Below are 22,868 nucleotides of genomic sequence, written 5' to 3'. Positions count from 1 at the left end.
CAGGACAAAACCCAACCTCTCTGCCATGACCCGCATTTTCTACTTCTTACTCATTAATTCTACCCATCCACTCACAGTGGACACCCTGCTAATCCTTATAAAAGTCCTTAAGCATGGTTCTACCTCAGGGCCTTTGTACCTGCTCTTCCCCCTTATCTGGAATTCTTGTCCCTCAGATAACCACAAGCCTACTTCTTTCTCATCCTCAGAGAGGTCTTTTCGATCTAAGAAGCATCATTTCCCAGCCTCTCCCCAGTTATTCTCAATCAAAATACCCTGTTAATCTCCTTCCTAGTACAACCCATAAATATTGATTCCCTGTTTGTTTTTTTCCTCTTAAATTGTAACATGCAGACAGAGAAATCATGAACCATGATGCTGGACCCTGAGTGCTTCATATTGAGCCTGGCACACAGATGTTCAACACATCTGTGGAAGGAAGGGAAGAAACCAGTTGACTGGAAAGTCCCTGCAAACTTCTTTATTTCTCTCCCCCTCCTAGTTTCTGATATTATACCAACCCCCTCTCCCCATACTTAGCTTCTCCAAAGGGGTAGCAGACACTGCTGCTTGCCTGCCCAATATCCATTCTTCCCTTCTTCCTTTCTCTCAAATTCCCTATGTAATGGGAACATCAGTGTTCCTGCTAAAAGAGCTGTGTCCCAACTTCCTCTGCAGTTCGATATAGCCACATGACTAAGTTCTGACCAATGAGATGCAAGCAAAAGTATCACATAGAACTTTTGGAAAGAACTAACATGGCTGAAAACTACTTCTTTCTGTTCTTCTGTTTCCCTCCTTGAATATGAAGTTGATGACTGGAGCCCCAGAGGCCATCTTAGATGATGAAGTACCCTGATAAAAGAAGCCTGGAATGGAGGAGCAAAAAATTAGGAGAAACATGGCGGCCTGGTGACCAATAGAGTCAAACCATCCCAATTGCCTGCCTCTGGCCTTACTTCACACAGGAAAGGAAGAGAATTTTATCTTGGGGGCACTCTTATTTTGGATTTTCTATTACATGCAGTCAAACGTAATCCTAATTGCCATAAAGGACAGGCCAGAACTAAGCAGCCTGCGGAGAGGCCAATGCTGAGGAAAGACACCCACGGCAGGGTAGGGGCCCACCTTCCGGGAGTCCACCGCCACCTTTGGCCCGTCGGGTCTTCAGCGTTGGGGAGTCAAAGGTGGCCACTGTGCCCCCAGTGGCGCTGGTCATGGGGGCGGCGGGGTTTGGTCCTTTGGCTTTGAATCCCTGCTTGCCTGGGCTGTACACTGGGGGAGTGGGGTACACCGGAGCCTCCACACACTGGTTTGGCACCTGGAAGGAAAACACAGTCAGCGAAAGTGCCCCGGGAAGGGAGTGGTGGAGCTGACCCAGGCGGGGGACCCCAACTATGGCCCTGGCTGACCTTAGTCACTCCCCACCTACCTCCACCATCCTATCCCCTCCACTTGGCTCTGCCACCCCAGTCACTCCCAACACCCCTTAGTCACAGCCTTGGAGCCAGGCTGCCAAACGACCTTGGGCAAGTTTCTTAATTTCTCTCAGTTTCCTCATCTGTAAAATGGGACTAATCATGGTACCGTGCTCATAGGGTTGTTGTGAGGATTAAATCAGTTCATGTGTAAAGAGATTAGAATAGTGGCTGGTACATGGTAAGCAATCAATATGCATTAGCTGTTATTATTGCTACTGTTATTATTTGTATTAATTTGCTAGCCCAGGAGAACCCAGAAGTCAGAAGGGTCTGTGCCCTCAGCAGCTACTCCACTTCTTAACTCCCAGATGCCACACGAGTGGGTTTCCAACAATTAATTGATAACGGACACTGAAGCCACAGGTAATTACCAAATGGTTTCTGGCCCATTCAAACTTAGCTAACACTAAGTTTACATCATGACACTGAAACATTGCAAAGAAGTCATTGATTCATTCAATTATTCCTCATCCATTGGCCTTCTTGGGCTATCCTCTCCAAAATCTCATATCCTGTCCTCTGCTTTCTATTTCTCCTTAGACTTGTCACTATCTAATCAATTTATCTTGTCTATAATCTGTCTTGTTCCACGAGTGAAGGATTTTTTTCTGTTTTTGTGCACGGCTCTATTCCCAGGCCAAGAGCAATACTTGACACAGAGGTGGCACTCAATAACTATTTGTTAAATGAATGAATTCATTTACACATTTACTGAGCATCTGCTATGGCACCAGAACGTGCTTCTGCAGGGTCTTGTCAGTTGGCCCTTAGTGCTGTTCCTACACCTGACCATCCCCTCCCCTGAAATGTAGGGGCTGGAAACTTCAGGACCAAAATACCAGACTCCCTTGACAGCAGATTAGTTTCTTCCCATGAGAAGCATTTGCATGAGGCATGGAAGGCAGCAGGGGTGTAAAACCCATTCTCCTCCAGCAGCTGTGGCAGGACACAGCAGGCTTTGGCAGTCGTGAGTTTTGGAGTGGCTGGCTGGACTTGTTTCCTTCCCAATCACCAACCCCAAGGGCTGCAGAGCAGCTAGGGCGTCAGCCACAGAATCCCACAGTCTCCCCACCTCTGGGTGAAGCAAGGTCCTAGCTCCTGGGTCACAGCTATGGCAGTAAAGAAGAAACCACTTTCTCTAGTCCTTCCATCAACTTCGTCAGCACCTAGCTTCCCATTTTAAATCCCTCTTCCAGATATACGTAGAGTGGCTTCTATTTTCCTAACTGAACCCTGACTGATACAGCAATCAATATTTGTCACATGAATGAATTCCCTCATTCACTCAAGCCAGTATGGAACAATGACATGAGTGGCCCTGGGTTAGGCTGTCATTATCTTCAATAAAACAGCTCTGCAAGGGGAGTTCCCATTTCAGAGAAGAGGAAATGGAGGTGAGGGTGTTCTGCTAGGTGCCAAGGAGGCAAAGTCAAAGGCTCTGCCCTCGAGAAGCACCCCCACCTACACGGAAAACAAACAATGGCAACTTCCCTGGGCTGGCCGCCCTCCCCCTACCAGGTCGCCACTGCCCTCTCAGCATCCCACTGACTTAATTTTTTCCTCAATTCAACAAATTCCTTAGGAAGCCTGTTCTAATCTCCCAGGCTAGGGCAAATCCCCTGACAGGTGCTCATAATAGCATGTGCCTCGCGGTGGAACGTTCCCACTGGTCTGGGTTCATTTCACGTGTAGATACTACGGGACATGGTACGTCTGTGTGGATGGATTCTTGGGTGAGTCTGGGCCAGTGTGACCTCTAATGCAGGCAGCCTGTTTCTATCCTAACCCTACTTTCTAGCACTGGTGTCTTGGAAGGTTCTATGAACTCTTAGCTTTTTGAGTACACAGTGCTTGTACCTCAGAACTCTTCAGGAGTTAGTATGGTAGATTACACTAATGGCCCCACTTCTCTACACCTACCCATATCCAGTGTGTATACCGGTAATAATTTTGCAGCAACTCCTCATGCCTAACTTCCTACCCCTTGAATCTAAGGTGGCCTTGTGACCTGCTTTGGCCAGGAGCAGTGACAGTTATAAGCCTTAGCCTCAAGTGGCTGTGAGAATTTCTGCTTGCATTACTGCACCTCCGCCATGGCCACGAGAATATTCCTGGGCTAACCTTCTGGAGAATGACAGGCGTGGAGCAGAGCTGAGATATCACTTGTCCCAGCCCAGGCCATCCTGGAGCAGCCGACAGCCAGCCAACCTCCAGACATATGGATGAGCCCAGTCAAGATCAAGAGCAGCCCAGCTGACCACTGTAAATGTGTGAACAATAAACACTTTTTGCTATATGGCACTGAACTTTTGTGGAGATGTATTACACAGCAATAGCTAACTGATACATCTAGCTTATTAAAATGTATAAAAGACACTCAGGCAGATAATTTTTTTGAATCCTCTCCCTAAATGGCAGGCACTCCCCAACTGTAGAGCATTACCTGAAGGCAGCTTATATTTCTGCTCTAATCTCTATCTACTTCATACTGCCTTATCATGGTTTGTGCTTGACATTTATAGGTTGATGTTTTAATTAAAATCATTCTCTCCCAAAATACAGTACAATCCACAAGGGCAGGGACTGGGTCTGGTTTTGCTCCCCATGGTATCCCCAGCATAAGGTGTGGCAGGCACATGGTCAGTGCTCAGGAAAGGTCAAGGTTACCCATGACAATGACCAGTTTCTCCTCCTCCACCCCTCACCCCCCCAGCTTCTGCTCACCTCCAGGGGCGGGTAGGGCTGCATCCCCAATGCCTGAATCTCCACCGTTCCACTCCCAGCCAGGGGTACAGTGCCACTGTACACCTCCACCACACCATTCCCACCAGGGTTGGGACGCCCAGGGGGGCCCAGGCTCTGGGGTGGAGGTGGCGGGGCCTGGGGAGGTGGGGGTGGAGGCAGCGGTGGAGGGGGTGGAGGAGGTGGTGGAGGCTGGGTAAGGTAGCCAGGCGCGGAATGCATGTTCAGGCTGCTCTGAAATCAGAAGAGAAAATGTAAGTGGCGTAGCCTCCTAATGCCAGTTATCTTGTTTATCGGTGAGGAAGGACATTTGCCTTAGCCAGCCATGTGGAAAGAACTCACAGGACAGGGAAGCAGATTTGGGTCAACTGATAGAGTGTCGGCCTACCACATGGGAGTCCAGGCTTCAAACCCAGGGCCTCCTGACCTGTGTGGTAAGCTGGCCCACACGCAAGGAGTGCCATGCCACGCAGGGGTGTCCCCACGAGGGGAGCCCCATGTGCAAGGAGTGCACCCCATAAGGAGAGCCGCCCAGTGAGAAAAAAAGTGCAGCTTGCCCTGGAGTGGCGCCGTACACACGGAGAACTGATGCAGCAAGATGACGCAACAAAAAGAGACACAGATTTCCGGTGCTGCTGGCAAGAATACAAGCGGACACTGAAGAACACACAGCGAATGGAAACAGAGAGCAGACAACTGGTGGGGGTGGGGGGGGCGAGGAGAGAGAAATTTTTTTTAATCTTAAAAAAAAAAAAACAACTCCCAGGACAGCTCTGAGACACGGTTGACAGGGTCATGGGAGAATTTAGGAGGTGTCAGCCAGGGGCTGCTATCCCTCTTCCCTATGCAAGTTGGCAGAAAGGACCCAGCCTGTGTAGGAAAGGTTAACATAGTAGGCCTGATGTTGCTCTCTTTAGAAAGCCTGCTTGCAGGACTGGCCCTTGATTGGAATCTGAGACCCATGCTTCTGGCATGATCCCTACACACTGATAAGAATCGCTTACCTACCTGAGGGCACTGAACCCTACTGTACCAGCTTGACTAGAGCATTTGCACAAACAATGTGATTTATGTTGAACACTTGCTTTCCTTCTGGGAACCTGGAATTTTGGTCTCTTGGGGCTGGTTTGCCTATGTGACCAATTTGCAATAAAAACCCTGTATTTTTGAGTCTTAAGTGGGCTACTCTAGGGAGAAACCCTGCCCACGTTGTTGTACGTCATTGCTGGAGGAAGAAGCCTATTCTGTGCTTCCCCTCCCTCCAGGAGAGAGAACTTTGGAAACCCGTGCCTAGATTCCTCCAGATGCCATGTGAGGCATGCTTTCCTTGCTGGTCCTGCTGTGCATCCTTTCACTGTGATAAACCAGAGCTGTGACTACCACTGCCTCTGAGTCCTGCAGGGCCTTCCAGAGAGCTACTCAGGGTGTGGGTCATCTTGGACTCCTGAAACAGTCACTGACTTCTAGAAATTGTTCTCGAAAATAATCAATCAGGTGGGCAAGGATATCTGTACATAAATGGTTACTCCAGTGGCTTTTTCTTTTTTTTTCCAGGAAGTTAACAGGGATTGAACCCAAGCCCTCGTACAGGTGCTCAACCACTGAGCTACATCCACTCCCCAATGAGAGTTGTTTTTCTCATTTGTTTGTTTTGTTTTGCTTTGTTCTAGGAGGTACCAGGGATTGAACCCAAGACCTCGTACATGGGAAGCAGGCGCTCAGCCACTTGAGCTACACCCACTTCCTCAAGTGGTTTTTATAACAGCAAAATATGGAAATGACCTACATGTACATCCACTGAAGCCTGGCTAAATAGAAAAGGTTCCATCCACTTGATGGAATTCTTTGTGGCCTTTATAATGATGATGCTGATGAGTATTTCACAAAGGGTATTTCTATTAATTTCTATTTGGGGAAGAGATTCTGTGGACAGATGTTTGGGAAAAAGTCTGGGTTGACAAAAATCAAAAGTATTTCTTTTCTGCAACAAACCCTCCAGGGTCAGAGAAAGGGGAGAAGTAGAATGTTTCCATCATGGGCTTATTTGCCCAAAGGCCCTGTAGCTATTGGAAAATTCCAAGGAGTCACTGTTCCAAGGAACATTTTAGGTAATGCTTATGTAGAGTTACAGATGCAGACAGAGAATGACATTAAATAAAAGGCAAAGTAAGAAAAGCATGTTTAAGAATGGTGCATACAGGGAAGCAGATTTGGCTCAACTGAGAGAGCATCCACCTATTACATAGGAGGTCCAGGGTTCAAACCCAGGGCCTCCTGCCCCGTGTGGTGAGCTGGCCCATACACAGTGCTGATGCGCGCAAGGTGTGCCGTGCCACATAGGGGTGTCCTCCGTGTAGGGGAGCCCCACGTGCAAGGAGTGCTCCCCATAAGGAGAGTCGCCCCACGTGAAAAAAGCGCAGCCTGCCCAGGGTGGTGCCACATACACAGAAAACTGACGCGGCAAGATGACGCAACAAAAAAAAACACAGATTCCTGGTGCCACTGACAAGAATGTGAGTTTTGTCAAAGAACACACAGTGAATGACACAGAGAGCAGACAGTGGGGGGCGGTAAGGGGAGAGAAATAAATTAAAAAAAAAAAAAACCTTAAAAAAAAATAAACCTTGAAAAAAAAAAAAAAGGAGCCAAAACAGCTGGAGTGTGGCTGTAGAACCCTAAAATCGTGTTCTGGGTCCCAAGCAGAGTGGGGCAGCTTCCCCACCCACAGCAGGGCTGGCCACAGGGGGCTAAGAGTCCCTCTCAGTGAGGGGCAGAGCCGGGACCGAGCCCCTTTCTTCCTACAGGTTTCTGAATCTGCAGGAGTCAACACCTGGAATGGAGATCCGGTCAGCAGCCTGCCCCCTGCTTACCTGCACGGACGGGGGCCCCTGGGGCATGGGCTGGTCCAGGGACGTGAAGGCCGACATGGCGGACATCAGCACCTCATCGCTCACCAAGATATTCCCCTGTACCAGGGTCTGGATCAGCGGGGACGGGGGCACCGTGATGTACGTGGAGATCTGCCCAGCAAGAGACAGAGGGGGGCGTGACCACGGCCACGTAAGGAAGCCGAGGGCGTGATGCAAAACACCTGGGTCTGGGAGCCCCACAGACCTGAGCGCCATTCCCACCCCCGATGTTTCCTGCGCAAGTCCCTCCTCCGCCTCCCTGAGCCTCCGTGTCCTCATCTCCCCTGTGAGGCACGTGGCCTAGGACCCAGCAGTAATACTCGCTGCTCTCTCTCCTAGAGGAACACTCACAAGGCACAGGGAGTCCACAATGAGATATTCCGCACAGCCTTGCTTATAACAATGAGAACTGGAAACAACCTGAATGCCCACAAGAGGGGAATAGGTTAAAAATAACACGATATAGTTGTAGGACGGAATACAACAGGGCAGGTAAACAGTATTGTGTGAAAACGCACATTGCGTAATAATAGGTCGAGGATACAGTCTTAACACTTTAGTCTAAAGTAAGAATACCATATAACTCCTGTGGGTACTTCCCTAAGTGTGGAAGTATCTGAAAAGGTTGGGAAGGCTACCCATCAACAGCCACCCGGGGAGGGCAGGGAGGGATAGTGCCACAGGGGCCTTTACTTGTAACTTTCTAACTTTTGAAAAAGAAAAGGGAACTATGTATTACTTGCAAACATGTAAATAAAGAATAAAAATCACAGTACTGCTCTTGGGGTAATGGTAAGGATGAAAAGCAGAAGCCAGAAGAAAGGGCCGGATGTGCAGACTGCTCCACTCGGTAGGGGGAAAGGGTGCTTCAGCCACAGGCCCTTGGCATCCTCCTAGGCCACCCATCTCTGAAGGTTTTCTGGGGACAGCAGAGCCTGGGTCCCAGAACCCAGAGTCCCTGTTTAGAGACAGGGTGTCCCTGCCCTCCGGCAAGCAAGGGCAGTGCAGGCTGGCCAGGGAAACGGTTCTGGTCATGGCCAAGAGCAGCAACGCAGACCACGGCTCCTTCGTATTTTCAGAATGTTGCATGCGTCACGCTGAGATGAACAACAGGGAATCACACCACTTTCATCCAAGCCACTTTGGCAGGAATGTTCGTGCTTGCCCATAACTGACGGTTTGCATCCTGAAGTTATTTCCTTGTCTGGAACTAGAGGGATTTCCCTCTTTCCTCTTCTTGAAAATGAAAAGGGGGGTAATCATTTCTGCTAACAAAACTCATAATCAAAGAATGGGGAGAAAATGATGATCTGTGTTATCTTAAATCTCATGTTTGTACAGTTCTTTCCAAATAGTCTTAGATAATCTTCACCACATCCCCTTCTCAGTAATTTTTTTTTCCTGTTTACAGAAGAGGAAACAGAACTTGCTAAAGAGCTTCCCAATGACTGGGCAGGTGTGGCCTTCCCTAAGCGCAAAAAGTAATTTACTAGGCAGATCCTGAGGGGCCCTTTCCCCTTTTATAAATAGGGTAGGGGAATGTTACCCCAACTATTAACACAGGCACACACACCGAGCTAAAAGCTTGTATCTGTGATTACAAAAAACTAGAAATAACCTAAATATTACTGTAATTGTCTTTAAAGCAAGGGAAGACCATTTTTTACTATATACACTGTGAATATTTGAACCAGGAATGAGGTAGAAATATGAACCTTCAAGAGAAGGCCACAATATCTCATGTGAATAAAGCCAACTGGGCATAGTATATATAATACAATCCTACTTTGGTTAAAAGGAAAAAAAACGTATGTCTGTTTGTATTTGTGTGTATACATAATGGTGGTACTGCTGGGAAATCATAATCGGAGAAAGTTTTTTCACTTTACATATTACTGTAGTGTTTTATTTATTCATCTACAATAAGGCTGTACTACTTTTATAATTTGAAAAATGAATAAACTGTTATATATTTGAAAAATAGCTAATGCCAGTAAGAGTTGTGGAAAACTGGCAGTACAATTAGCCTGGCCTTTGGAAAGCAAACCATGCCAGAAGACAGAAAGTCCTATCATTTGACCCAGGAAGCACATTCTGGATTGCACACCAAGAGGAAAAAATTGAAATAATTCAATAATGGCAACTTGAAAGATTCAGTCTGCACATCTTATAGATCCTGAGGGGATGGATGCTTTTATTTTGATGGAGGGATTATGTCTAAACAACAGGTAAAGATAACATTTTAAGGAATAAGGGAAAAAGGCTAGGGGGAAATTCAGGCCCTTGACCTGGCATCCTGGGCACGCACAGCCTCCTTTATGAGGGATTCTTTAACCCCTCTAAAAGCCTCCCACCCAGGGTGTCTTTGCTCCAGAATTGTGTTTCTGACTGAGGACTCCAGAAGCTTCTCCAGATATGGCCAGCTTTGCCCTCTCTCCTGACCTTCGTGCTTGTGCATCTTTGCCAGCTCCACTTGAGGTCCAATGAGCATCTCGAATCCAATGTGTCTACGTGAATTCCTGAGAGCCTCCAAAAACATTCATTCTCCTTACAGTTTTCCCCTTTTTGGTTATGGGAATTACAACTTTAGAGTCACTCTTGACTCCTCTTTGTCTCACACCCCATACCCAATTCACCTACATGCACTGTCAGCTCCACCTTCAAATATTTCCAAAATCTTACTCCTCCCTACCTCTACTGCCACCATCCTGGTCAAGCCACCGTCGCCCGTTGCCTGAATTTGTCCAACAGCCCCATGGTCTCCTGGCTTTCTCTCTTATCCCCATCAAATTCTATTCTCCAAGCAGCAGCCAGAGTGACTGGTGAAAGTGTGAATCAGACCATGTCCTCCCTTTGCTCAAAACCCTCCTCCAGTGGTTCTCGTCTAACTTGACAAAGTCCTCAGCATGGCCTGCAGGCTCACGGGACCATGCATTCTGCCAGGAGCCTCCCTTTGCTGCTCCATCCTCATCGCCCCCGCTCTCCTCCTCGTTCACTCAGTTCGTCACTCTCATCTCCTTGTTTTTCCTCAAACAAACCCACCTTGGGGCCTAGAACATGCTGATCCCTCCACCTGGAATATTCTTCTCAAACTAGTTACACAAACTCATTCCCTCACCTCCTCGGGGCCCCACTCACATGTTACACCTTCACAGAGCCCTTCTCCGAGCAGCACATACAAAATGGCAAAACCTCCCACCCCTGCTTGGCATCACCGACCCCTTCACATTTAATGTCCTGGAAAAAGTATCACTTTACACAGGTGTTTGTGAAATGTCTACCGCACCAACTCCACGGAGCAGTGACTTTGTCTGCCTTGCCCGTCTCATCCATCTCTGTATCCTTAGTAGCCAGCACAGTGCCTGGCACACAGTGGGCACTCAGAAAAGATTTGCTGAACGAATGAATGAACAAACATGAATGAATGAATACCTGGCGATTGGCAGGAGGCGGGGCCTGCTGGATTGCTGTGGGTGCCACCGAAGGCGTGTAGATGCTATTGGTGGCCAGTGAGACTGTGGCCAGGGGCGGGGCATTCCCCTGGCACTGTTCCCGCTTGTGGGTCATAAACGCCGACAGTGAGTTGAACTGCTTCTTACACTTCCCACAGAGAAAGACATCCTCGTCATCTAGGGGCCACACCCACAGAGTAGCAGGAAGGGGCCGTGGAGGGACGGGAGTAATAAAAAAAAAAAAAGCAAGAGTAAGTCAGGGGTCATCACAGTGAGAAGGGGAGGAGACCTGCGGCTGGACTTGGAAAAGAACAAACCCAGACATCACTCCGTGACTTGACATGAGTATGTCAAGGGTCAACTTTGTGCGTCCCAGAAGCTTTCAAAACCACACAGGCACCTGCAGGAGTATCCAATCATCCATATCCACATAGAGAAGGATTAGCAATCAGGAAATAGCAAAATAGGTTTACCTAAAAGTTGAGAAATGCAGAATCTTTATCCTGCCTGAATTAATTCATAGTCTCCATGGGCCATGGTATTACATTTCCCCTGGTCAAGATGCCACTCTCAAAACAACAGATTTGGCAAGGCTCAGCTCAGATGTCACCTCTTCCAGGAAGCCTTCCCAAAACCAGAGGCTGCAGATCCTTTCTCTGGGCACACCTATGATATCACAACTTTCCCATCACCACCAAACTGTGAGTCCCCTTAGAGAAGGAAATATGTCTTATTTATTGCCATAACTATACTATCTCCTGGACACATAGGAAGTACTCAATGGAGGTATGTTGAATGAATGAAAAATTAAATGAATGATTAGCTACAGTTAAACCACCCATTATTAAGGGACCGTGCACTGCATCTAGCACTTGACATGTGTGGCAGAAATGTCTAATTGTTCCTAAATATTCACTTTTCCCTTCTTAAATGTAATACAGATTTTAGTGGGAAACATGGCCGTCTAGCTAAAAACTACATTTCCCAGCCTTCTTTGAAGCTAGGTGTGTCCATGTGACTGAGTTCTGACCAATGGGACAAGAGCAGTATACAGTCCATGCAACTTCCACTTAAAAGAATGGGACATGGCTTACACTTCCTTCTTTCTCCCCTTCATACTGACTAGCATGTGGAAATGAAAGTAGGAGCTGGAACAGCCACCCTGAACTGCATGCTGACGATAGCAGAGCCACAAGAGAGAAGGGGTCTAGTGTTTACCATCCTCACCCTAGGAGGGGTCTGGGTTTTACTTTACCCACCCTAGGTATGCATTAGAACTTTCATGTGACAGAGAAATAAACTTCAATCCTGTGCATACCACTATTTTTTATTTCTACATTACAATAGCTGAAACTAAATCTCTCACAAAAACCCTATGAGTTAGGTACTATTATTCCCATTTTACACTTGTGGAAACTGAAGCACAGAGAGGTTAATTCATTTATCCAACATCACAGAGCTAGGAATTATGGGAACAAGTATTCAAGCCCAGGCATGTATCTCACTGTCCCCAGCGTGGTTCCCAGGAAGTATTCAAAAATGGTTTCGTAATAAATAAATGAACACATAAACTCATAGGGAGCTCTAGAAGAAGCCCCAGGCCCTCTCCTTATCTCACAGGCCTGGTCTGTAAAGTGGAGAGATTGTGCCCACCTGTTCGTTCCAAAGAGGAGATTCTGAGAAATGATTTTCAGATCAAAGGTACATGAACTGCCAAGATCAGGGCTCCTGGCCATTCCCTGTGCCATAATCCCATGTTCCCACATTCACTAAGTGGTCCAGAAAGGGTGTCCTTAGAGCTAAGCAGAGAAAGGATGCTGTGAGCCTCAAGATGCAGCTTAGAGGAAGATGAGAAGGTCAGATGCCAGAGGATGCCCTGGGGGCCATGGTGAGCAGTTCACTCCTGCACCCCTGCAGTGAGTCCCACTTGTTTCTCATGTGGGGGCCCACTCCCTCCTCGCACTGCTGAATCTGAGAAGATACTCACCCAATGGCTGGATGGTGGGGGGTGCATTGACACTCTGGCCTGTTGGATCAGGGACTGCTCCTTGGCCATCCAACAATGACTGGACGGCCAGGACGGTCTGATTGTCCATTCCTGAAAAAAAGAAACGCAGCCTCGGTGAAAGGAGGCCCAGCATCCTATTGGACATTACCCTTACAAGCTAGACCCAGCACAAGGCCCAGTGGCAAAGACAGCGACTGACTGTACCCCAGTATATATTCTCTCCTACTTTTACTCTAAAAGAACACAAGATTTTTAGCTAGAAACATGCTCCAGAATCAAGATTACATTTCCCTGCCTCTCTTACAGCTAAGAAATGGCTAAGTTCTGACCAAGGGGATGCCACTAGAGATACCATATGGCAGCTTCTGGGTAGTTTTCTTAAAAGCTGCCTGGAATGTTACCCTCTTCTTTGTCCCATCCTCCATCCTGCTTCTTAAAACAAGAATATGATAACAGGAACTTGAGCCACCATCCTAGATCATGGAGCCACATGGTAGGGACTGTAGAACAAAAAGCTAGAACGACTCCAGGTCTTTGAGAACCTCATAGAACAGAGCTACCCTAGCAGCCTCAGACTGCCTTCCTCAGGACTTACATATGAGAGAAATATACTTCTGGTCTGTTTAGGCCACTGCTACCTTGGGCTTCTCTCTTTTTTTTTCTTTAAAGATTTATTTCTTTCTCCCCACCCCTCATTGTTCACATTGGCTGTGTCTGTTTGTTGTGTGTTGGTCTTCTTTTATCTAGAAAGCACTGAGAACTGAACCTGGACCTCCCATGTGGGAAGGAGGCACCTAATCACTTGTGCCACCTCTGCTCCCACTTTTTGTGTCTCTCATTATGTTTTCCTCCTTGTGTCTTGGTGCATCATCTTGTTGCATCAGCTCACCACACCAGCCTATCATGTCAGCTTGCTGTCCTGCTCATCTTCTTTAGGAGGCACCAGGAACCAAACTCAGACCTCCCATGTGGTAGGCGGGAGCTCAATCATTTGAGTCACATCTGCTTCCCAGGCTTTTCTCTTGATCATAGTTCCTAAGTGATACAGCCCCTCCAGAAATCATGTTCCCAAATTTCCTCATCCATACCCCACAAACCCCACCAGTTTGTTGGCACTCAGACAGTCTTGCTTTCCTTGTTTTCCGATGTTTTCTTGTCTTCTTTTCCTTGATAAACAGCATAATTGAAATCTGTGATTGGGAAACTCAAAGGCTGACTTCCTCCCAGTTTTCCAGTCGGTCATCACTGTTGAGGTTCCCACTGGTACACTGTCCAGCTGTGTCGCCGGGGGGCTGATGGGTCCCCTCACATCTAAGTGGCCAGCAGGGGCCCTTATATCTCTCCCAAATAACCCAGAGTGAGCCTTCCCTTCATCCTCTCCTGCCCTTTCAGAAGCCACTCTCCACCAACTGGCCCCCTCTCCCCGCACTGTGCCCACCCCCTCTCCTTCCCATCAACAGCACACATGCTCAGGTGGTCCCGTAACACCACATTCCCATGGCTCCTCCCTTCCACACAAGCATCCAACGAGGGACTACACCCTCCAGCTCCTCTGCCCACCTCCCAACCCTCTTCCACCCGCTCCAGTGGGGCCTAGGCCTCTGCCATTTCACCAAAGCTGCTTTCCCCGTGATGTCAAAGACTATCCAGCAGCATCTGAAACTCCTTAGTGAAGCACTCCTTATCTGGCTCTAGGACGCCACCTTTCTGGTTACTTCTTCTCAGCCTCCTTTATTTCCTTCTCCTCCTGCCCACCCTCTAAATGTTCCTATTCTAGGGGTTCCTCTGTCCGGACTCTCTCTTCTCCCTCTTACACTCAACCCACCTAGTTCCTGTCAATATCCAGAGTTCCTAACCTGGGGTTCGTGCTCCCTCGCATGAGCTTCAGTACATCCTACACCATTTTATGCAAAATTGTAAGTGTGTGAGCATTGTCCTGGGGAGAAGTCATTTTCCTCATAGCCTAAAAAGAGTTCTGGAAGGAGAGATGCTGTGGTAGACAAAAAATGGCCCCAGAGTCCTCCCTTCCCAGGGCATTTGCATCTTTACAATGTGAATCTGCCACTCTTCTCATGGAGAAGTGCAGTCTATCTCTACGCTCCTTGATTCTGGGTTTAGCCAGGGATTTTCTTTGACTAAAAGGACATCAGCAAACATGATGAGGCTTGAAAAGTGCTTGTATACTGGGGCTTGCTGCTTTTGGAACTCAATTACCATGTGAAGTAGCCTGGGCTAGCCTGCAGGATGCTAAACACATAGCCCAAGTGCCCTGCAGCCCTAGGCAAATACCCAAGTGGTGAATGAGACCACCTGGGACCAATCAACCCCCAGGGGACCTGCCTTGTGACACAGCTGCATGAGTAACCCTCAGTGAAACCAGAAGAACTGTCCCGCTAAGTCCAGTCCATATTGCAGACCCACAGAATTCGTGACCTAGTAAATGAATGTTGTTGTAAGCCACTACGTTTGAGTAGCAGGAGATAACCTTGATCACTCATGTGTTGCTGGTAGGAAAGTAAAATGGTGCAGTCACTCTGGAAAACAGTTTGGCAGTTTCTTATAAAAATAAGCATACAATCACCATACAATCCAGCAAATTAACTCCTGGGCATTTGTCCCAGAGAAATAAAAACTTGTTTACACAAAACCGTGTACACCAATGTTCATAGCAGCTTTATTCATTATAGCTAAACTCTGGAAACAACCCAGATGTCCTTTAATGGGAAAACAGTAAACAAACTGTGGTCCATCCATTCCAAGGAATACTACTCAGCAATAAAAGGAATGAACTTTTGATCTAAATAACAACTTGGATGGCTCTTCAGGGAATTAGGCCGAATGAAAAAAGAAGCCAATATCAAAAGGTGAGCATATGCTTTCCACATGGGAGGTCACAGATGCGGTCCCTGGTGTCTCTTAAAAGCAAAAAAGAACAACAAGCAAACAAACAAGAAAACCAACTCAGGGGAGCCAATGTGGCTCAGTGGTTGAAGGTTGGCTTCCCACATGTGAGGTCCCGGTACCTCAAAAAAAAAAAAAAAAAAAAGGTTCTATACTGTATGTTTCCACTTACATAACATTCTTTAAATGACAAAATTTTAGAAATGGAGAACAGATTAATGGTTGCCAGGGGAGGTGGCAGCAGGGGAGAAGAAGGAGATGGTTATGGCTCTGGAAGGGCCATTCCTTGTGGTGACGGAACTGTTCTGCATGTTGTGATACTGGACCTTAGTGTTGTAAGATGATGCCATTAGAGGAAACTGGGTAAGGGGTACCTGGGGCCTCTCTGAATTATTCCTTACAACTGCATATGAATCTGCAATTATTTCAAAATAAAAAGTTTGGTTTAAAAAAAAAATGCAGCCTATCTAAAACTGTACTCAAATCACATGCATCATCCCTTCACCTCTAGGTTGTTCTTCTCCCAGAACTCCTTATCAAGACTGGGTACCACTGTCCATCAAGCCATGCCCCTGGGGTCCCTCCTGATTCATCCTTCAACGTATTCCCCCCCACCCCCCATTTCCATTTCTAGATCTTCAGCAAGTCTGGCCTATTCTGTTCCCCAAATATCTTTCAAAACCACATTCTCTCCATCCCCAGGGCTGTCCCCCCCCCCCCACCCAGGCCACCATCACTTCTCAGGAGATGACCGATGACCGTAGCAGCCTCCTCACTCACCTCCCTGCTGCCACTCTGGCCCCCACCAATCTGAGCAGCCAGGGTGAACTTTATAAAACATAGTTCAGATTGTGTTGCTCCCCTGCTGGACGCCCTTCCTTAGCTCCACACTGATCCCAAGATAAAATTCAGAAGCCTCATCAAATGGATCCAGGCCTCATCTTGCACTGCTCTCCCACACCGAACTTCCTGTGAATCCTAGCAGACCCTCTCTCCCCAGCACTTTGCAAATGCAGTTCCCACTCCCTTCTGATCCTCTTCCGCCCTGGGTCATCTCTGGACTCCCACAGCCCCGCTCCCTCTTTCCCTAACCCAGCACGCATTACACTGTCCTGACGGTGGATTTTTCTCTTTAATATCTTCATTACTCAATATATGAACATGTTCTTGTAGGGAAAAAATTCAAATGACGAAGTTCCTGGCCCTGCACATTCCATAACCCCTGCTTGACAGCTTCATAGCACTGAGTGCCAGCTGAAGTTATCTCCTTTTACTATTTACCTTTTCTACAACTCTTTTGTTTCTAAAATTGCTTTTTCTATAATTTCCCCCGTCCTAGACGGTGGGTAGAGGTCTGTGCCTGGGTCAATGAGTATTCCTGGAAACTGAATCCTTCCAGATGGGGTTATCCCACATTACAAGGTAAAAACTGGTTCTCCCAAGAATTTATGGGATGTGGCTGCGCTCTCCTTGAGAGATGCAGGACACAAAGTCACATACTGCCCGGCCAATCCACTTTTAATTTGTAATCTAATGATCTGTATACCCATCTTACCAAACCCCTCCTAGAAAATTCTTGGGTGCATGTATTCCCCCAGCTTGTGATCTGTGCCAGGCCCCTTAAGCCGAGGGCTGCCCTTCCTCCTCCCTGAGGTCGTGCAAGTGACAGCAAGGCTTCAGTATTTGCTGTCTCCAAGGCCCACAATCTTGAGCCTGAGGACACCACCATCCCAAGATCTTGCAATCGGCATTCAGTGTTTGTTGGTTTGGGTCTGTGAGCACCCATTCCCGGGCTAACGCACAGAAGGCGCCTCTCTTTCTTATTCTGATTTTAAAGGACTGCACTACAGCACAGGGCACAGGTGGCGCTCAAGAGGAGTTATTCCTGGTGAGAGTGCGGGGCTCCGACGCTGCTTCTCGCTCCGCAGCTGCTCCGGTTCCACCGCCCGACTCAGGGCAGCCCTTCGGGGCCCTCTCGCGTCGCGGAGCTACTTCCACGGACGCGACCTTTCCAGGCCCAGACTGCAGCCCACTCCCCGCTCTCGCCTGGTCCTTCCAGTGAACCCCCGCCGGAGCCGGGCCGGGACCCTCAGAGGTGCAGCTGGGTCACGGCTCACACGCCCGCGCAGCCTCCTAGCCCCGGCTGTTCCGGCCCAGCTCGCCCCACCCACTCCAGGCCGTCTCCCTTCTGCTGCTGCGGCCCCGGGGCCACTCCCCACCTCGCGCTGGGCCTTCCCCACTCGGCTGTTCCGGTCCCGGTGCGCCCCCCGCCCCATACACACACACCGGGCCTTCTCTTCCCGGCTGTTCCGGTCCCAGTGCTCCCTCCCCGCTGGGGCTCCTTTCCCGACGCTGTTCCGGTATCGTCCCCACCCCCCCAACGCGCGCCAAGCCTCGGCTCCCTGGGCTGTTCCCTGGTCCTGCCCCTCCCGCCCCGCGGCTGTTCCTGTCCCGGCGCCCTCCGCCCCGCGGCCGCCGCGCGCCCTGGGCCCGGCGCTGAGAGCATGCGGCGGGAGGGGGCGCGCCGTGGAACAGCCGCCTCCCCCGGACCCGCCGCTGCTGCTCACCCTCCAGGGCTTCGAAGATCGTCTGCGCCATCTTGGAGCCGCCGCCGCCGCCGCCACGGAGCTGAAGTGGGATTACGCGAGCATTGTGGGAGCCGCCGTGGAGGCGGCGGGGTCAGGCCCACCAGGGGGCGCCCGGGAGCCGCCGCATAACCCCCCAGTTCCGGAAAACCAGTCTCGGCTCGCCGTACCCTCAGCTACCTGGGCTTCCTGGCTCCGTCTCGGTGACCCGGGCCACTGGCGTATGTGAAACTCCATCCGCCCAACTCTCCTACACCGACCCCATCCCCAATGCACCTGGGATCCCCAAACTCATATATCTGGGCCCCCATCTCTGCCTAACAAAACCTGTGCATGACACAGACCCCCATCACCACTGCACATGAGGTCCCGAACTCTGCAACACAGGACCCCTTTTCCACTTCATACAGTACTCCCCGCTTTTGCAACACCCACCCCCATTCCCACCTAAGGTAATGCTCAACTTTGTCACACGGATCCCAATCTCCATCTAACACAGGATTCGCCCTGTGTTGGCTCTGTGATGTGTGCTCCAGGAAAACATGTTCCTAAACTTAATCCATTCTTGTGGTTGTGAACCCATTGGTAGTAGGACCTTTTGATGAGGTTACTGGTTATGGTGTGATATATCAATCAGGATGTATCTTAATCCTATTATGAGAATCCTTTATAAGAGAATGAATTTCAGAGCGAGAGCCATAGAGAAAGTAGCCAGAGCTGGAAGTTAATGGAACCCGGAAGAGAAGGGAGAGGCAGGAGAAGCTGCCATGTACATTGCTACGTGACAGAGGAACCAAGGTCCAAGGATCACTAGCAGGTAGCCCCAGAACTCCAGTCTTCAGGAAGAATGCATTGCCTTGATTTGGACTTCTAGCCTCAAAATCATGAGCCATTAAATTTCCATCGTTTAAGCTGATGCATTGCATGGGATTTGCTTGAGCAGCAAGGAATCGAAACATACCATCAGGTGAGTGAGTATTTGTGGCTCAAGCAGTTGAGCACTTGCTTCCCATATGGGAGGTCTCAGGTTCAGGTCCCGGTGCTGCCTTAAAAACAAAAAAACAACAAGCAAACAAATGAAATAAAAAACAACTCAGAAGAGCTGCTGTGGCTCAGTGGCTGATTGCCGGCTTTCCATATGTACATATATGAGGTACTGGGTTAACCCCGGCCCCAGTACCTCAAAAACAACAACAACAGCAACAAAAAAATACCATCAAATGGGCAACACTGATTCATTCCCACTCCCATCCCCACAGTGACCCCCACCCATTACCTCCTCTAGGGAGCCACCTGTCTCTCCTCATGTGCCTCCCACGTCTGTCTCGTGTTAATAGCCATCCTCATCTCTCAGGGATTCACCCATGCCTGTTATTTAACCCCACCCCCCATTTCCCCATTTTGGGAACCTCCATTTTCTCTTCACACAGACTTCCAACCTCTGCCTTCCAGAGACCCCATTTCTGTCACATGAACCCCCAATACCCACTGCAGTGACCCCATCCCAGCCTCATAGGGACCCTAACCAGATCTTACAGGGATCCTCCCACCCCTCACTTGGAGCCCCCTTCACACCCAGTCCCCTTCCTCATCCTCGTTCATCCTCCGTCAGCTTCTTACTGAGGGTCTTCTATGCACCAGGGCCTATAATAGCTGCACAAGTACCGTGGTTTTTCCCATGGAATTGGGTGTGGGAGAGCAGATAAACTTGAAGTCAAAAGTTAATTACAGGGAAACGGACTTTGGCCCAGTGGTTAGGGCGTCCGTCTACCATATGGGAGGTCCACGGTTCAAACCCCGGGCCTCCTTGACCCGTGTGGAGCTGGCCATGCGCAGTGCTGATGCGCGCAGGGAGTGCTGTGCCACGCAAGGGTGTCCCCCGCGTGGGGGAGCCCCACGGCAAGGAGTGCGCCCATGAGGAAAGCCGCCCAGCGTGAAAAGAAAGAGCAGCCTGCCCAGGAATGGCGCCGCCCACACTTCCCGTGCCGCTGACGACAACAGAAGCGGACAAAGAAACAAGAAGCGGACAAAGAAACAAGACGCAGCAAATAGACACCAAGAACAGACAACCAGGGGAGGGGGGGAAATTAAAAAATAAATAAATAAATCTTTAAAAAAAAAAAAGTTAATTACAAGATGCAATAAGTGGTTCCAAAGAAGTACACATTGGCACCAAGTGAGAGTTTGCGGGGTGGGGGCAAGAGGGGAGAGGAAGGTGTCATCAGATATGGATATCTTCCATGATCATGGCCATATCCTTGCACAACTAGACTATTCTGGATTTAACTCTAAATGTTCTCAGTGTTTTTACTTAAATACCCATTTAGCTGCATCCAAAGAAATCACAAAAATAAATATGTATTAAATAAAATAAATAATAAAATATAAAATTAAATAAATACGTAACTTAAAATTTAAAAAATATTTATATTCTTTAGAACCCATCTGCCCCCTTTCCGTCTGGCAGCAGCCATCAGGATAAGTCAAGATAGGTTCTTACAAACACATCCAGGAGCTATGGAGGAAAAAACAGTCGGATGGGATGCGCTTTCTTTTGAGGGTCCGCTGCGGGCAGTACTGCCAGCTCTCTGCACTCCACAGGGCCTCCGCCCCACCATACCGATAAAGCACGCAGCCTGGGACACAAGGCCAAGCAAGGTTATGTCATCTACAGGATTTGAGTGCACCGTAGTGGTTGCAAACGCCGGGTTCCTAAGGCTGCAACCTGTGGCAAGCCTGTCCATCATGGTGTCAACCAGCTCGTTTGCTGGAAACCTGCAGGCTGTTGCTGGGGAGCGAACTGGACGGCATGGTGGGTGCTGAGAGTCCTGTTCTTACTGGGTTGGTGAAGATTCCACATACAAATTCTTTGAGGTTATCCCCATTAGTCCATTCCATAAAGCTATCAGAAGAAATCCTGACACCCAGGGGATCACCAAACCATTTCACAAGCACAGGGAGATGCGTGGGCTGACGTCTGGGGGCCTCAAGAGCCGTGGCTCGGAAAGGGCCACAAGTTCCACCACACTATTGGTGATTCTCCTCGTGCAGCTTGGAGAAGGCGCAATACCCTCCAGCTCCACCGTTACCACTAATATATGAGTACTCTTTGTAAAATTCAGCCTACGCATCCCCTTGAGGCCCATTCTTATCAGTGAATTCCCCATCCTGCCCCCAACAACCTCTGGCCCCACTCCCACTCCTCTTCACTCCACCTTGCAGAGAGAGCCCTGAGCAAATATCTCCCACAGAGCACCCAGTATTATCCTAGGCTCCACACGCCCTCTTCCTGGGACCTTCAGAGACAGATCCAGGGCCCACCCAAAACCCTAAACACCCTCATTGTTTCCCTGGCAAGAGTAAGGTCCAGGTGACCCCCTCCTTGTCCTTTTTACATCCCCACTGACCCAATGGCTTCAGAGTCTCAACAACTCTCACTCACAGGAGCTTCTCAATATAACCATTCTTTTTCAGATTATTCAATGTATTAATACATTCACAACCATTTAATTAACTTAAAGTATTTTTGAGCACCTACTGTGTGCCAAACACTCTTTTAGGTGCTAGGGACACAGTCATGAGCAAAAAGACAAAAATCCTTGCCTTCATGGAGTTCATAGTTCAGTAGGCAAGATGAGCTATAAACAAGGAAGTAAAAAACGGAGAGAAAAAATCTGTGATTTTAATTTTGGGGGTGGGGTTGTGGGGGAAGAAGAGAAAACTGCTTTAGACAAGATAGTCAGGGAGGGCCTTTGTAAGAATGTGGCACCTCAGCTCTGTAAAGAAGGAGCAGAAAGGCAAAGGGCATAGCAGGTACAAAGGCTCTGAGACCAGATGCAAGGAGGCCGGGGATGGTAAAGAGGCAGCTGAGGGTATTAAATGAGGTAGGGGGGAGGGAGGATGAGGATGGAGAACATGTGCAGGGCCTTGCAGGCTACAGAAATGCTTGATTTTTATTCAGAGGCAATGGGGTCACTGCACAGTTGTAAAAGATTCCATCTACACAAGGCCTTAGCAGCTTTCCATGTATTTCCATACATCGAGGTGCATGTGCACATAATTGATTTTTAAAAACAGCTTTATTGAGATATGTAACATACCATATTTATGTGTCTCTGTATGTGTGTGGTGTAGTTATATGTATACATATACATATATCAGCTTTATTGAGATATAATTAACATACAATTTTCACATTTGAATCGTATACTCACAGATTTGTGCAGCCACCACCACAGTCAATTTTAGAACATTTTCTCCACTTCAAAAAGAAATCCTGTATTCTTTAGCTATCACTCCCCTATTCCACCATCTCTTCCCCAGCCCTAAGTAACTGCTAATCTACTTTCTGTCTCTATAAATTTACCTTTTCTGAACATTTCATATGAATAGAATTTTACAATATTTGTTCTTTTGTGACTAGCTTCATTCACTTAGCATAATGTTTTCAAGGATCACCAATGCTGTGGGAAATAAAAGTACTACATTCCTTTTTATGACTGAATAATATCTCATTGTTTGAATATACTACATTTTGTTTATCCATTGATCAATTGATGGACAATTGGGTTGTTTTCACCTTTCGGCTGTTATGAAATGCTACTATAAACATTCTTTTTTTTTTTTTCTCTCCCCTTCCCCTCCCCGCTCCCCCCACCCATCCAGTTGTCTGCTTCCTATGTCCATTCGCTGTGTGTTCTTCTGTCACCGCTTCTATCCTTATCAGTGGCACCGGGAATCTGTGTTTTTTGTTGTTGTTGCATCATCCATGTGTGCGGCACCATTCTTGG

At 48.3% G+C, this 22,868-nt stretch overlaps 1 protein-coding gene and 1 pseudogene across 3 annotated transcripts in view; one reads left to right on the top strand and one right to left on the bottom strand.

The window, feature by feature from the left end:
• Positions 1 to 18,180, bottom strand: part of ZNF341 (zinc finger protein 341) — a 50,662-nt gene extending 32,482 nt beyond the window's left edge. For 2 of the 3 annotated variants that reach the window (XM_058286917.2, XM_058286916.1), the window contains exons 1-6: positions 18,061 to 18,180; positions 12,572 to 12,682; positions 10,565 to 10,761; positions 7,094 to 7,243; positions 4,206 to 4,457; positions 1,129 to 1,321 (exon numbers count right to left, since the gene is read on the bottom strand). In XM_058286917.2, coding sequence (XP_058142900.1) covers positions 1,129 to 1,321; positions 4,206 to 4,457; positions 7,094 to 7,243; positions 10,565 to 10,761; positions 12,572 to 12,682; positions 18,061 to 18,091 — 934 coding nt within the window. In that variant the 5' untranslated portion in view covers positions 18,092 to 18,180. The remainder of the gene's footprint in view (positions 1 to 1,128; positions 1,322 to 4,205; positions 4,458 to 7,093; positions 7,244 to 10,564; positions 10,762 to 12,571; positions 12,683 to 18,060) is intronic. The other variant, XM_058286918.2, reaches the window with a different exon arrangement.
• Positions 18,181 to 19,216: 1,036 nt separating this feature from the next.
• Positions 19,217 to 21,173, top strand: LOC131275817 (large ribosomal subunit protein eL15-like; annotated as a pseudogene).
• Positions 21,174 to 22,868: the final 1,695 nt, after the last annotated feature.

This window comes from Dasypus novemcinctus, chromosome 24 (genome assembly GCF_030445035.2).
Source record: "Dasypus novemcinctus isolate mDasNov1 chromosome 24, mDasNov1.1.hap2, whole genome shotgun sequence".
In the NCBI taxonomy this organism is placed as follows: domain Eukaryota; kingdom Metazoa; phylum Chordata; class Mammalia; order Cingulata; family Dasypodidae; genus Dasypus; species Dasypus novemcinctus.
This window is presented reverse-complemented; position numbering and strand designations above follow the sequence as displayed.